The sequence below is a fragment of the Chelmon rostratus genome, chromosome 14 (assembly GCF_017976325.1).
Source record: "Chelmon rostratus isolate fCheRos1 chromosome 14, fCheRos1.pri, whole genome shotgun sequence".
Taxonomy (NCBI): Eukaryota; Metazoa; Chordata; class Actinopteri; order Chaetodontiformes; family Chaetodontidae; genus Chelmon; species Chelmon rostratus.
Genome location: NC_055671.1, coordinates 16,671,865 through 16,686,688, shown reverse-complemented (window position 1 = coordinate 16,686,688; position 14,824 = coordinate 16,671,865). Strand labels below are relative to the sequence as shown.

Sequence of the window (14,824 nt, the reverse complement as noted above, 5' to 3'; positions counted from 1 at the left end):
CATTTTTCAGTCAAATTCCCTGCGAGCACAAAATGTGGTCAACACACAATTTATTTCTGCACCGATGTTCCTTTTATCCCTCTGTGTTTTAGAAGTATCTTGCCAGAAGTCCTGTTGTTTAGTAGATCTGCAACTTGAACATCACAATATATACACACACCACAGCAACATGCAATTAATTCATTTACGTTGCTTCCTCAAAACTGCAGTATTATTGCAGTTCATACACATCAAGCTTCAGCTTCAACTTGCTTATTGTTACATCTTGCACTTGCCATATGTTTACATCTTGCTGCCTCACACTCAATCATGGAGGAACATTGCAGCAGTGTTACAACAGCAAAGAAATAATTGAGGATTTTTTTATATATATAAAGAGAGCAATATGTTCCAGTCAATGTTATGAGCATGAAACAAGACACAACAATGGAAATGTAGACTTCAAACACTGCAGCCAACTTTAGTTTCAATTTAATTCCTGTGCACAAATTGCTAATTTTTATTCTTGATTAATAATCTCAAATTATTTCTGAATTTAAATTTGTAACATTCTTTAACATTACACAAATCAATATTTTTTTTATATTTACAATGAGTTAATAGTTAGCTATTTGCTTGCTAATGTGTTGCACATAATCAACTTTATAAGGCCATAATATTGCAATATTGTGTTTACAGCTCCTTCGTCTTACCCCAAGTGGCCAAAAAAATCAATTGATATTGGTTTCAAAGATAACATAGCTGGCAAAATGTGAGGTATATCCATGTGTCTCCTTCCAAACTCGAAACATTAATGCATGAAAGCGGTTCATTTAGATTAGACTGTCCCTGACCTGTCAGTTTTCAACGTGATGGGATTCATTCAATGGACTCTTCAATAACATCAGCATGGCTTCTTTTTAAATAATATATAACCATGATAGAAGTCAGCTGTTTGTTTTGACACCTTCTCCCTAAGTATCTTTTTGGTCGTTAGATAGTTTTCACCATTGACAGTATAGAAAAACCCCTGTCTGGAGCTGATATCGTGCATATTTCATACTCACTTATTAGCAGTGATTGGCGTGGGATGTTGCTGCCAGAGACGTCCGCTCAAAATATTTGGATATGAAACTCTTAGATAATGAGGAACACGTGAAATTGCGAACAATTATTAGCATCTGTCTCTAACCCCCGTCCCTCCGCTCTTCCTCTCTCACACTATCTGCACATGTGCCTCCTGTGTACATGTGTCGGCCCACATGTGTAGGTGCCACATATTTAAAGGCACTTTTCTCTTCATCTTGACATATTTAAACAAAAATAAATGTTTCTTTCTCTCTCACTCTCTCTTCAGTTCATGCCTCCAGGGAGCCCGGTTGGCTGGAAGGGACTCTGGACGGCCGGACGGGACTGATACCAGAAAACTACGTGGAGTTTTTATAGTCCAGGGCCGAGAGGGAGACTCGAACCAGACAGTGCTGGACAGGAGTTGACCAAAACTGGACTGTGTTTGGCTAGATTTGACTGCACAACAAGGCTGTTCAGACTCCATTAGATCGTGTGCTATACAGGACAGGACCATCGCTGATGAGGCCGCTCTTGTCTTGACTAGACTGGGAATTGAAACTGGACCAAGCAGAGCCACGTGGAATGGATATGATGCAGGAACGGAGCGTAGCGGACTTGGGGGGTGGGCACATGAATTGCACTGGAAAAAAAAAAAAAAGACCCACTGTGGTTCTGGCTGTTATTGGATTAGTGTGGATGACTTCCCAAGTCCTGGTGAAAATGATGTGGTAATGAACCTGGAATGCGTGTGTGTGTGTGTGTGAGAGAGAGAGAGAGAGAGAGAGAGAATCACTTGTAGTTGATATTTCTGAGCTGAGAGGCTTGTGATCAGCCCTTGCTTTATCACTTTGATCTGCACTGCCACTCCTTCAGCATCTCCTCCATCTTTTTATCAGCTAGAAATAGAACAATCTTCCCGCGGAGACGATGACGGGGAACATAAAACAAAGCAAGTGGCCTTTAGCTTTGGACTTGCTGGTTCACCTCCTCACTGTGTGCTGTTTGAATGATGGCCAATCGCACTGGGGTACCGGAGCTTTTAAAGCCGATTTAAATGATCGGTTTTGTTGTACAGCTGTAGATGTGTTTGCGAGCACTCGCTGTGGCGGTCCGGTAATTCCCCAGGACAAGACTCAACCTGGCTTATGTTTCAGAGCCCCAGTTCAGCAGCAGGAGCCCCGGGGCAGATCAGCACAGGATGAGGTCGCCTCGAAAGCGGTTCGCCAAAAGGTCAGCATCGGGTTTATCCTTATTTATAATGCCTCTCCCTGCGGAGCCCTCACAAAAAATGTGAAAAATTTCAAACAAGCTCCACAAGCAGATCAGCAGTTTACAAAGCAGAGGAGGAGTAACAACTGATTCCTGCTGGTCAACACAAGCCCAGCTGTGAGGCCTCGCTCCGCTTCCACAGCTTAGATATTTTTGGATTATTGGAAATAATTGGATCTAGTATCACACAGTGTCGAGTCATGTTTGCACTATCTCAATCCGTTCTGGGAATTCTCATGAACCAGGATGCCGTATCTTTCACGTCACAGAGCTCTGCTGTTCCAAATTGATTACATGTATTTATTTTAAAGCTGGATGTTTTGCTCCCAGTCATGCAATCGGACACATAGTCGCCTGAGTTTACATCAAGGCCCATGACGAGGGTCTTCACAAAGGAGATGCTCATAATGTAATTATATGAAGAGGACGGACAGTTACATTTGCATTCAGAGTTTACAGCCAAGGCTGTCATTCATAAGTGAATGAAATGCAGATGCTTTTTTCAGAGAAGCTCAGACAGAGGAATCATCAGTTCTTCACAGCTGTTCAAACATGTACAATATATGAAAGCTGGTCTGCTTCGGGGCTCCAACGAATGTCCTCATTTCACGAGTCAAAGCTGAACGCTGTGCTTGACCCACTCGGTGAACGTCTGTATCGACTTTTCTGAAAAGCTTTTTGTTGAACTTCATTTTTTTTTTCTTTTAGGACAGAATATTACAGAACATTTTAGCATTTTAACAGGAAAATCAAATGGGAGAGTAAATAAAAAAAAAAAAAAAAACAAGCTTAAATGTGAAATGAGACTACTTCGTTCATACCTGAACTTCTTATTTATGAGAGTTTCTTAAAGGCGTAATCCTGAACTGTATTCATTTTGAGGTGTTTTATCGACATTGTATATAAATACACAGCATTTGATAAGGTATAATTTTTTTTAAGTATGAAATTTTATATTTTGTATTTGTAGCATACTAACTTAATTCCTTAATTCCATCTTTGTTGCCCAGATTTTTGTATCATTTAAGTCTATCTACAGCCTTAAATATTCTTCCAGATGTTTTGGTGAATTTGGTGAAGATTGTGCAGAATTAAAGATAAGTGTTCAACAGCTGCAGCTGGGCTCTTCGATTTCTCTTTTGGCTTCAGTGCCTGGTGTGAATATTTATACTGTGGTTGAGTCTCACATAGCCAGACCTCGCTACAGCACTGGAGAAAAGTCCAGCTGCATCTCTGGCTTCTTTGTATTTCTTCAAACCAATCACACTCGCAAAGCCAAAGGTGCAGCGATGGTGCCCCTGCAAAATAGTCTCTGGGGAAATGTAAAACATTTGCATGTGGGGAGGAAACGTTAATGTTTGTTATGTTGGCGACCAGGTTTGGGTTCAGGTAACTTGACATTTTCAGCACAGATCAGCTCAGTGGTCAGATTAAAGAAATGAGACCTAACCAGTTATTTAGTGAGCTTTATGAGTGTCACTAAAAGTGTACTTTTAGCTGTTCCCCCCTGCTTCCAATCTTTACGCTAAGCAAGCATTATTGCCTCTCGACTCTAGCTCCATACTTAGACATGAGCGGTATCGATCTCATCTAATGCACAGCTTGACTGTAAATAAGCAGATTTCTCAAAATGCATCTTTAATTGATCCCTCTATTTGGAGATTATTTCTAGAGATCTGAGAAAACAAAAAAAAAAATGAAACCACTGGAGCTGAGCGTTGAAAAACAGGAAACTTTATTGTGTAAGATGGCTGAACTCAAGAGAAATCAGTTCTTCTGAATTTCCACTTTGAACCATTGATGACAAAAAAACATCATCCAAGTTGTTACCAACACGATGCCGAATCCAATGTCAAAGAACAACACAGATAACTTAAGTCAACATTTAATCAAATAGGTGAAAATACCGACACTGACTACAGAGGAGGTGTAATACAGAAGTAAAACAAACTATTGTTTTTTTTTAAACAAACATTTTATATTTTTTGTTTGCTTTTACATTGGATTACATTTACATAACTGAAATATGAACAAAACAGACTTCAATGAAAGCCATAGCCATATGTACCAGTGAAACATGATCTGCCCTTAATCTTTAAAGATAATATTTGCATGTATTTTATACAAAATAGACTTTATCACCCAGTATGAGGGTAGTGCAATTCCGTCAGGCTCTGTAGATTTACTTTCAAGCGGAGATTCAACTTTTTTTTTTCTTTTTTTTTTTCATAACTTTGTATTTTAATGTGACCAGTAAATCCTCACAGCAATGTACATGGGATCCAAAACCTGGACCTTTACAAAAGATACATTTCAAATAAAATAAGAAGTACTAGAAGTTGAATAATAAGTGCTACTTAAAATGTAACTGCTTGAATACTTCTGTTTGTTAAATCTTTTTTTTTTTCTCCTCTGCTTTGGTCACTCTTATATAACGCAAAAACCTCTAGTCTGTCTCACCTTCCATCCCTCCTTCCCTTCCTCCCTCGTTTCCTTAGAACTTTTAAAACACAGTGAGCATTCGTGTAGACTTTCCCATCAACTCGTAGAATTTACATTTACTTCACAAGACAAACATGTTTTAACACTTCCTAATGTATTCAACACGTCTACCTTTATCAAACACAAACCAACAAACAGAAAAATATTTACTTTCTTGACTCGTTCAATGTACAAAAAGGATTGGGTAAAATTATTCATATCAAAGAGGATCAAGGTGACGTATTCAAAATCGCAGAAAATATTGTCCTTTTTTTTTCTTTTTTTCATTAAAACGATAGATCAATCTCCAAAAGCATTGATATCTGTTAAGTGTTTATCTATTTCCTGATTTGAAATCTTATTTCTATGGCTCTCTGTCTCCCTTTCGCAAGGCCTTTAGTCAAACATGTAGCTGAAAGATAAGAGAAAATGTATAGGAGTATAGAGGTTATGTCCATGTAAAAATATTTTGTAATAATAGACACTGTTTACATTGATATGTCGGCGCTGCTATATACACCTATGGCCATTTAGAAATGAGCAGGGATATGGTTACATCTACACGTTAAAGCTGGTTTTCTGAAGCACCACCACCTGGAAACAACTGTAATACTGTATGCAAAAGTTACCCAAACAAACAGACACTTTAGTCAAATCTCCCCCAGAATAAGTCAGCAGTGACGTGAGCGGCATTAAGTCCATGTTCTTCACAGCACAAGACCACGAGATCGAGTTAGCGGGTGAAGCTGAAAGCCTGCGCTGTACACGAAACAACCCCGCTGTGAGTGACCATCCGTCGGCTGAATGGCTGATTAAAAACATGATGGCTCTTATTGAATAGCGGCTCGAACACGTCCAGAGCCTGCAGTGCTGTTCGCTGTAAGTAACCTACCAATGACCGGTCTCTATGGCAACCTGCTACCTGCTCTGTTAACTGCAATTCAGAGTTATGCGCTGCGGAGGGACGAGTACCATTCAGAGTGAAGAGCAGAAGATCTGTACAGTCGACATTTAGGCAGAGAGGCCGGCAGTTACAAGAAACACTGAAGGGGAGACGGGATGTCGGGGGGGGCACTGTGTTTGCTCTTCCAGCAGAAGCCAATGTACAGCTGCGCACGCTGTTCATGTGATCAGCTTTGGCCATCACATAAGCTGGTACGAACATGTTTTCACATTGCAAATGTACCAAAGTGCTGACCATCACCTGTTGACAGCAGTGGGTATTACTACTTACTCTGCAATTTCAAAAATACAATAGTTTGTGCATCTCCAACAAAAAAAAAAAAAACAGGTCTGTCATACACTTTTGGATGATAACAATCAGTACGTTTAAGCTGGTGTAGGTGTGACACTGAACTAAGATCTTTCTCACAAATGAGCATCCTTGAGTTACAAAAAAAAAAAAAAACACACACACAATGTCGAATCCCGATGGAATAATCACTCTTTCACATGTCCAGGAAAAGACGTATAAAAATGTATTACATTTGGCACTAGTGGAACACATCCAAGCGATGTAGTCACTCATAGCCTGAGTTTTGATTCACAAATTATTTGGACCAAACTGCAAAAATATTTCAACCTTAGAGATGAAAGCCTGTGCTGAGAACAGAGGTTCCATCGATTATGGGTGTCTCTATTTTCTTTTTAAATCTCATATACAAACAAATATATATGTAAATATATTTATTTTCCTTTTTCAGCCGTGCTGAGCTCAATAACTTAATAATAACACATTGAGATGAAGCTGGTTAAAGGGTATTTGAGCCAATACTTTCATCACAAATACTATGTTTTCTGGTAGCCTATCAGGAGTTCTACATGGTGAAGTCAATTCAGGTCTGGAAAATAAATTCAAAGACTTCTCAGTCTTTAGAGGTTTGATAAGTGTGCAGCACTTCAGTGCATTCATGGTACCTTATCTAAGAAATCCAACCAGTCTAGTACTCCTGCTAGGTTACAACACACGTCAGGAAATTCGCTCCACTCCTATTTGATCTAGCCGTGATTTCTGAGGCAGGAACAGGAAGTCTGGCCAGGTAAGTCGCTCCAAGCGGAGCTCCATGAGACCACATTTGAAAATAAAGTTGCATGAACCCACTGACTACGCTGCAGCCTCCGTGTGAATGGAGCTGGCAATGAAAGGACGGATTTCAAGCCAGGTTTGCTTGAATCATTATGGCTATTTACTAAAAAACACACGCCTTGGATGTTTTTTTTTTTTTTTTTTTTAAAGGCAATTTAGTTTGAAAAACCCCATTTGTGCAACTGCATCTGGATAAATTGCAAAGGTTTGTAAACAAGTTTCATTCCAATTAACAACTCTGATTATTCATCACACTTATATCAGTAAGTGTGCCCTTAAGTACTAAAAAACATTAGATATGCCGTGTTTAAATTCCAGTGGTGTCCATTTAGCACAAAGCCTCTCACAAGCTTGAGATAGAGAAGGTATCTGGATGTGTATTCAACATTATATTTGTTCGTGCTATCTGGGGATTTAAGCTTTGAACACGATGTGAGGCTGATAGGGAGATGCAGTATATTTATCAAATATACTTCACATGGGGAAAAAAAGAAACACATGAAATGTGTTTTGGGACTTTAACAACCTTCTTTCATACTTTTCCTGTCTTTTCTACTTGATTCTCAAACTTTTTAAGACCTAAAAATTGAGATCTCCACATTTCACACTGCTCTACACATCTGTAATCTGTACCATAGGCTGTCTTCCTTACGTGCACGGCTGGGGATCAGAACGGAGAGAGCTGCCCACATTAAAAACACCAAAATGGCGGCTTGGAAAGAAAACAGAAATTGCTCGCATGGAAAAACTAAAACAGAAAAAAAAAAAAATGTGGAAGGATGTCAAGGTTAGGTTGTTATGCGAGGAAAAAAAAAAAAAACAACCGTTTAGAGGATGGCTATGAAGAGCTTTAAAAGCTAAAAGGCACTGTTTTTCCCTTCTCAGATACATCATGTGTAAACATTTTGCTGAGTGAATGTGTGTCTGCGTGTACTTTGTACGTTACTGTGTGTAAGCGTGTGGTCAGAAATGCACGACTGCATAAAATAAATGAATATTCCTCTAGCTGTTGTTGCTTTCTTCCATTGGTCTGGTATATAAATCTGATTCGTATAATTTCAGAAAAGATAACCGATTCACAGCTGAAAACAGTTCGTCCTCAATGTCCTTGGGTCCAGAGGAAAAAAAAGATTCTCTCATGCCAGAGTGTGTTTTGACTTTTTCTGTGTTTTGGTTTATCCCCTTCATCTCCGACAGTCCTCGGGAAACCGCAACGAGTGAACGCTCACGACATTCTCTGCCCAGTGGAGCTGGGAGGGGCGAACAGAGGCAAGCTGGGCAGGTGAGCAGAGGAACAGCAGGCTCGGACTTCAATAGGCTGCTGTGTCAAGTTGTCGGAGGAAAAGGTGTTTCTAGGTGTTGGCTTGTCAGTGGAAACGGCAATAAAACGCTAGAGGCAGGAGATTAAGAGGCAGGCGGCCACCAAAAGAAACAGCATTAGAAACCTGAGGACAGGGCCGTGGACGGGATGAGGGGGCTGAAAACGAAACGATTGCCCAAAATGCATCCTGCCCACGAGACATTCAGAGCCAACATACTTCCCCTGGAGGACAAACTGTTCTTGTGAAGCCAACAGGAAGGGCTGCGGGTCGGTGGGTGGATGTCCTCCCGTGGTCTTGGCCAAACCTGGGACCGGATCGGGAGGCGTGAGGCCACAGGTATTGTGCTCCGAGATCAGGCCGAATGGCTGAGGCCTGGAGGGGAGTGGCAGAATTCCTAGAGGGGGCACGGAGAAACTGAGGGATCAAATCAACTGGGGGAGGGGGGAGGGGGGCGCAAGCAAAGGCTTAGGGCTCGGGCAGCAAGCTTGGGGCCCCGGAGAGAAACACGGGGCAGGGCAGAAATTAAGGCATTGCTTCACAGCTTAAGGCAGTCATTTCTGATGAAACAGCAGAGGCTTGACGCTCCCGTCCTTGAATTTTGGTATCTGGTTGGTGATGATCTCTGCCAGCATCTCGGGGAATTCCACACTGAGGGTTTTATTCACAAAGGTGTAGAAACAGATCTGGAGAAGACCCTCGACCATCTGGAGGAGAGACACACATTAGCTCAAAATTAGCTTTTGCATAACATGTTCATATATAGTCAGCTTTTATTTTGTATTTTGAATTTCTCTATTTCTGTTTCTATTTTTTTTCCCAACTGCTAATTCCTGCTGCACAGAAAGAGGGAGAAGGTAAAGCATGCAGTATATATATCTGTGTGTGTGTTTCTCTAACCTCCTGCATTGAGTCCAGTAGCTTAGTTAGCTGGTAGAAGCGCTGCCAGTTCTGACTAGCGTTCTCCTCTCTCTTGACAATGGCTTTTCCCAGCTCCTTGATGTACGTCATCCTGATCTCGTCAAACACCGCCTGGCTCTTCAGGCCATCTTTCGGCACTGCACGCAGACATCGACACAAACATCGAAAGATGCAACTTGGTAACATCAATTGAACTGGTTTGAAATAGAAGGACATCGTCGTTATGTTAGGCTGGCAGTTACTGCAGGAAGGTTTTCATGCAAAGAACACAAAGCACAACTTTGATAAAATTTGACCAAATCAACAGCGTCTTTGTTTGTGTTGAGGAGATAACTATGGAGGGAGTAAAAAAGAATACAAAGCATGATTGTAGCAGTACTAAATACCTTATAATGCACCCATGTCATTTTCACTTGGACACATTATATCTGCTCTGCCATCTGAACAGCTGCTGACATGAACAGCTGGTTATGCACATTTTAACATCTGTCTGAAACTGAAAATCCATCAGTTATGTTGCTATTTGTCTTCGTCTGGTCTAGAGTTGCAGCAGTATGCTGGTTTCACTGTGTACAACAGTATAAAAACTGACGTTTATCTAATCATGTACATTTGCTTATCTATAATATTGAACTTTACCATGTTAGTGTTGTTAAAAACAGTCTGTCAGGACATAAGATTTTGTGAAATTTTGTGTTTGTTCAACCAAAAAGGATCATTGTAACATAATTATAATTGTGTAAATTTGTATACCATACCGTTTCAACCCTAGTCTGTTCTTTATCCTGTTCTCTGCTGCAACAAACAGCAGAGAACATTTAAACTTACTGTGTGGGACCCAGACGACACATAGGCGACACAACATACGCCGATCCTAATCTGAATGCTGCAGGCAGTGGAAAACATGCAAAACTAAAAGCAACATCAATAGCTTCTGTGTGGTGTGTTTCCCAGCTGATGAGCCCCGCATGAGACTCTAAGTGGAGCAGTAAATGTTTGGACACACACCTCATAAAAACCATGAACTCTGCATGTACAGTGTATTTTTAAGAACACACACTGAGGATCTGGACTGTGCTGGTCACTGTTAAAAAGCTAAAAACCACAAAACGGCTGAAAGACATCAATATGCAGTCGTCATAACAACCACGTCAATACATCACAGACTACTTGTCAGTCTGGTGCCTGGCGCTGGGCCCAGGCGAAGCCACAGTAACTGGCCTGGACATTATGCAAAGCCACAGAGGGCAGGATGGGGGTGAAATACTGTCCGATTTACATAATCAGATAAATGGGAGACACCGCAGCGCAAGTGCTATCTGGCCTCTTCATTATGCACGTTCAGGGTTGGCCGAGAGGTCATTTTTAAAAGAGTGAAAACAGATTGCCTTTCCTCGTCTCTAGTATGGATTATTTATTATAAAACATCAGAATTTAGTGCTATTTTCATTTAAGAAAACTTTGGGTGTTTGTCGAAAATAGCTACTTTGACCCATTTGTGTGTTTTTACAATTGCTGAGAGGGAAGTGTGCCTTTTAAACTTAACAGGTACGTTATAGAGTAAATCGAACTGCCCCAGAGGTGGCTTTAATTTTCACGCATGTGCATGAGAAACGATTAAAACTGCTCAAACCGGTTGTGCTGACCTGATAGTATTTCCATCCCTGAGGGGAACAGATGGAAATTGCTCTCAGGTACGAAAATGCATCCGCGGCTCAGTATGGAAATGTCATTTCCTCTGCATAACGAGCAAATCGCCTCTAAAGTGCATCCTTTTCCCTGTCATTCAAAGAGAGTGAGGCAGAGGGAAGACTTCTCTCCTCCTCAGCAAAGAGAAAATTTACATAAGAGGGAAAACGTTTGATTCAGTAATATTTTTTTCATACCGTTAAGTGTTTTTTTTTTTTTTCTTTTAATGGTGATAATTACAAATCATGACTGGTGGTCTACTGCTTTTACAATTATTTTACCTCCTCAGGAAAAAAAGGAAACTGAAGGCTGCCTATTTAGAGTTCCCCCTCTAACGACCTTCACTAATTCGTTCACTTTAAACTAACTCAGCAAATCTCTGCCAGCAAATCAAAATACATTCGGAATAAAATTCGAAAAGGAGAATAAATCTCCGCCGAATCCAATTTTCTGTCAGCGAAATTGAAATGATGAAAATTGGGGGAAAAGGTTTTCTTGTAATGAGGTTTTTCATTACGCAGGCAATTTGTGAGTTTGGTGATTATGAGTCAAGGCAAGCAGCAAGTCGTATTTTATCCTCCGAGATAAGAAAGTTACGCTCATTTAACTCTTTGTGGACATCACTGACCATCTTATACATGTTCAAACAAACTTTGGATAGAAGTCAAGGCAGCAACTGTTGCTGTTAACGGGGAGAAAGAAAAATGATCGGCCTGCAGAGATTAAGTACCTGTGGGACACTTGAAGATCTTTTCAGCTGAGACAGTGACTACAGAAGATGAGCAGGCTGCAATTCTACAGCAAAACACTTTTCAGCTTGTCCTTTCCAACATTCTTGCCACGTTACAGTGATGATGTGATGAAATGAAGTGTTGCTATGCACCTTTTCACAGAATGCCGTGAGATGACAGACCAGAAAACAGACAGCAAACAAGTGAGAATGTGTGCTGCAGTGTGGTCTACGGAGTTTGACTTTTGTATTGATGTGTCTGCCTCTTATGAAAAGAAATGTCTCCTTGCACGGTTGTTCAATTTTAGCGCAACAAAGACGAGTGTTGAAAGAAGCTGCACACTTTGACAGCTTAAACATGGGGATAAAAAGACACCATCAAGCTGAACAATAGACTCTCGACTTAATGCGAGACAAGGGCTTGAAACATTTAAAGGTGCCTTCAGTAATCCTGACGTAAAGAAAAGGAAAGCCCCACTAAAGTTAGCACCGGAATTGAGGTTAGCGCTGACTGACACTAAGATAATCACTCAAAATGAGTCTACGAAACAAGACAGCAGTCGTTTACGGTTGCTTTTTCAGCAGATTTGTTTTAATTCTTCCAGGGAGGAACAATCAAACAGCCACGGTGAGGTGTTAGACGAAGAGCTGCAGGCTCAGTTTCTTACTGTGACAACCAGCGCACCTCCAACACGTCATTGAGGTGCTGTAAACGGATGCAACACTGATAGTGTTTATGACAGAGTAGACGCTCGAGGCATGTTTATCGTTTGCTGCCATCGGTCGTGATTTTAAACAGAATTACGAGGCCTGACGCAGCAAAACACACTTCGAGTGTTTGACCTGTCTTCTTTTCTGAGACCCTACTTGCATCTGCAAGTTTGTATTGTTTTGCTGCGTTTCTTGCAAAGCTAAAATTAGCCACAGCAGTTCAAATGTGTGGTTTTGTGCACGGCAGATCAAAATCCTCTGATTATTCAAGAGGAAACAAGCGACTGTCTGCTGTACAGACACATTCTTAATGATATGTTGAGTGTATGTTTGAACCCTCATTTGCAGTAGTTGCTGTCGTGTGGCACAGCATTTTCAAGAAAAAGCAGACTTTGAAGGCATCTACGATCTGCCGACTCCCTATGCTCCCTGCTTTTCAGATGCTCAATGCCTCATTGATCCAGTGAAGCAACTCAATCATATACTCATTCATGCATCCTTGTGCGGCCATTCTATCCTGTCTGCCTGCAGTAGCCATGAGGAGATACAGAAATGTCTGCAGATTGTACACAGAATCAAACATATTCACTCATCGATTCTTATCAGTTCTGCCGCTAGAAATCAGTATTTACCATGCAGTTTGTCCCCATTCCACCCACTATAGTACCCTGCTGTGACAAATAGAGACCTACCTCACATTGCAATGAAAAGGACAAAATCAGCCTTCGGTGTGACATGGTTGATATAGAAACGATTTGGAGTTCTGTTATAATCCCAGAATAATTACAGTTCTGAAAAACTGGTCTGAAAAGCACTGCTATAATTGATCAAAGAGAAACGTGTCGCATTACCTGTGCTGAGCAGCAACAGGACCTTCATGCACAGGTACTCATCATAGGACACCTGCAGTCTGACGAACTCATTACAGATCTTCAGCATCTGCTCGCACTGGTCGGTCATGAAGGGCAACTTCATTCGCTCTCTGAGAGGAAACAGGTGGAGAAACGGATGGAGGAGATACATACAGATTAGAGCTCCCTCACTCACCTTGTTGTTCAATTCTCTATAAACACACCCAGCAGGGAAGAGCTATAACGGTGCCGGAGAAAACCAGACTGTGAAACCTGTCCTGATGGATGCTTGTGTCCAGATGGTAACTCTAGATTTGCAATACTCTTGCACGATTTATTCACATCATTCCTTCCTCGTCTTTACAACCATCAGAATATTCTATTCTGAAATTTAGATTTAAGATTACTGTGCCCTGCAACAAATAACCGAGTGGCCTACAACAGCACGATTTGTAACTTTAGGACTTGTCTGAATGACAATGTTGGGTTTTTGCTGATTGCACTTTCAATTTATCTGTTATCAAGGAGACAGGATGTTACCATACAGCTCACATTACTATCTATCGCTAAAATCAATACAAATTCTCCAGATACAGTATGCAGCCCTGGGTTGAGAGCTGTTTATTCATTCTGACTGACTGCAGCGCTACTGGCAATGACTTGTTCACCTTTCAGATCTATTTTTACACCTCTCTGAGTCTACATGTTTATTGGCCTCTCTTCCTACACGTTTCCAATGAACAGGAGTCTGATACTCTCTCGCCATTCACTGTAAAGTGGAAAACATTTACACTTTGGACAAAAAAGACACTTCAAACAAGCACCAAAACCATGAAGTATTTAGCAAACCAAAGGAGATATTTGTCGATATGTTTGAAATGCTTGGTCAGGCTCACATAATTCCTAATTTGTTTATCAATTTACTGTGTTTTATTCAGGCTTTTGTGGGAAATCATGTCCACGTTACTCAAAGTGACGTAAATTAAATGTACGATATTTGGGGCTGGTACTGAAACTCAGATATTTTATCCCGTTGGTACGGATATCAAGAATATTGAAATGATACCCATCTGTAGCTGTAGCTGTAGTTTATTGAATGCAAACAAAATAAAAAGAATTAAATTTACTTAAATGTTTAGGTGATCAAATGTAACTGTCCAGCACATTTTATCTCAAAATTCAGACATATAATTCCACTGCTGAAACATGCTACATGCTAGCTTTTTTTCAGAAATACTTCAGAAGCAAGCTAGGACAGGGAGCGTTTGACGGATCACTAACAAAGATAATTGATAAAATGGGACGATGCTGTTTCAAAATCTGACTCTTAAAATGTAGAGACACTGCTATAGGAGCAGACGAGCTAACGGGAGATGAGCCTCTCCTTCATCCTGTTTCCTCTGGGGACTACAAAGACTGCGGTAAGCACAGAGGCTCGCAGAGACGACGCACAATCAATTTCAATTCTTTAAGTAATGTGGCTTTGTAATTAACAGGCCGCAATCGTATCGGCCGTCTCTCTGTGGCTTCAAGGGACAACAGAAGCTTATTTATTGTGCGGTTCAGTTTGTAAGTGATGTAGCCTGCTCTCGTCTGTCTGTGTGAGGAACGCATCTTATTGATTATGCTTTACTGTGCGTATTACAAAAGATAAGGTGTTCTTTACTAAAAATATATATCCAAATACATCACTATTAATACACATAATCATTAAGGC

At 40.7% G+C, this 14,824-nt stretch overlaps 2 protein-coding genes across 5 annotated transcripts in view; one reads left to right on the top strand and one right to left on the bottom strand.

Moving 5' to 3' along the window:
• The window catches only part of LOC121616871 (rho GTPase-activating protein 26-like), a 94,303-nt gene extending 90,867 nt beyond the window's left edge, over positions 1-3,436 (top strand). For all 3 annotated transcript variants that reach the window (XM_041951705.1, XM_041951704.1, XM_041951706.1), the window contains one exon: positions 1,337-3,436. In XM_041951705.1, coding sequence (XP_041807639.1) covers positions 1,337-1,425 — 89 coding nt within the window. In that variant the 3' untranslated portion in view covers positions 1,426-3,436. The remainder of the gene's footprint in view (positions 1-1,336) is intronic.
• Positions 3,437-4,031: 595 nt separating this feature from the next.
• LOC121617096 (glucocorticoid receptor-like) overlaps positions 4,032-14,824 on the bottom strand; it is a 68,213-nt gene continuing 57,420 nt past the window's right edge. For both annotated transcript variants that reach the window (XM_041952126.1, XM_041952127.1), the window contains 3 exons: positions 13,108-13,238; positions 9,106-9,263; positions 4,032-8,912 (listed from right to left, as the gene is read on the bottom strand). In XM_041952126.1, the coding sequence (XP_041808060.1) occupies positions 8,760-8,912; positions 9,106-9,263; positions 13,108-13,238 (442 nt within the window). In that variant the 3' untranslated portion in view covers positions 4,032-8,759. The remainder of the gene's footprint in view (positions 8,913-9,105; positions 9,264-13,107; positions 13,239-14,824) is intronic.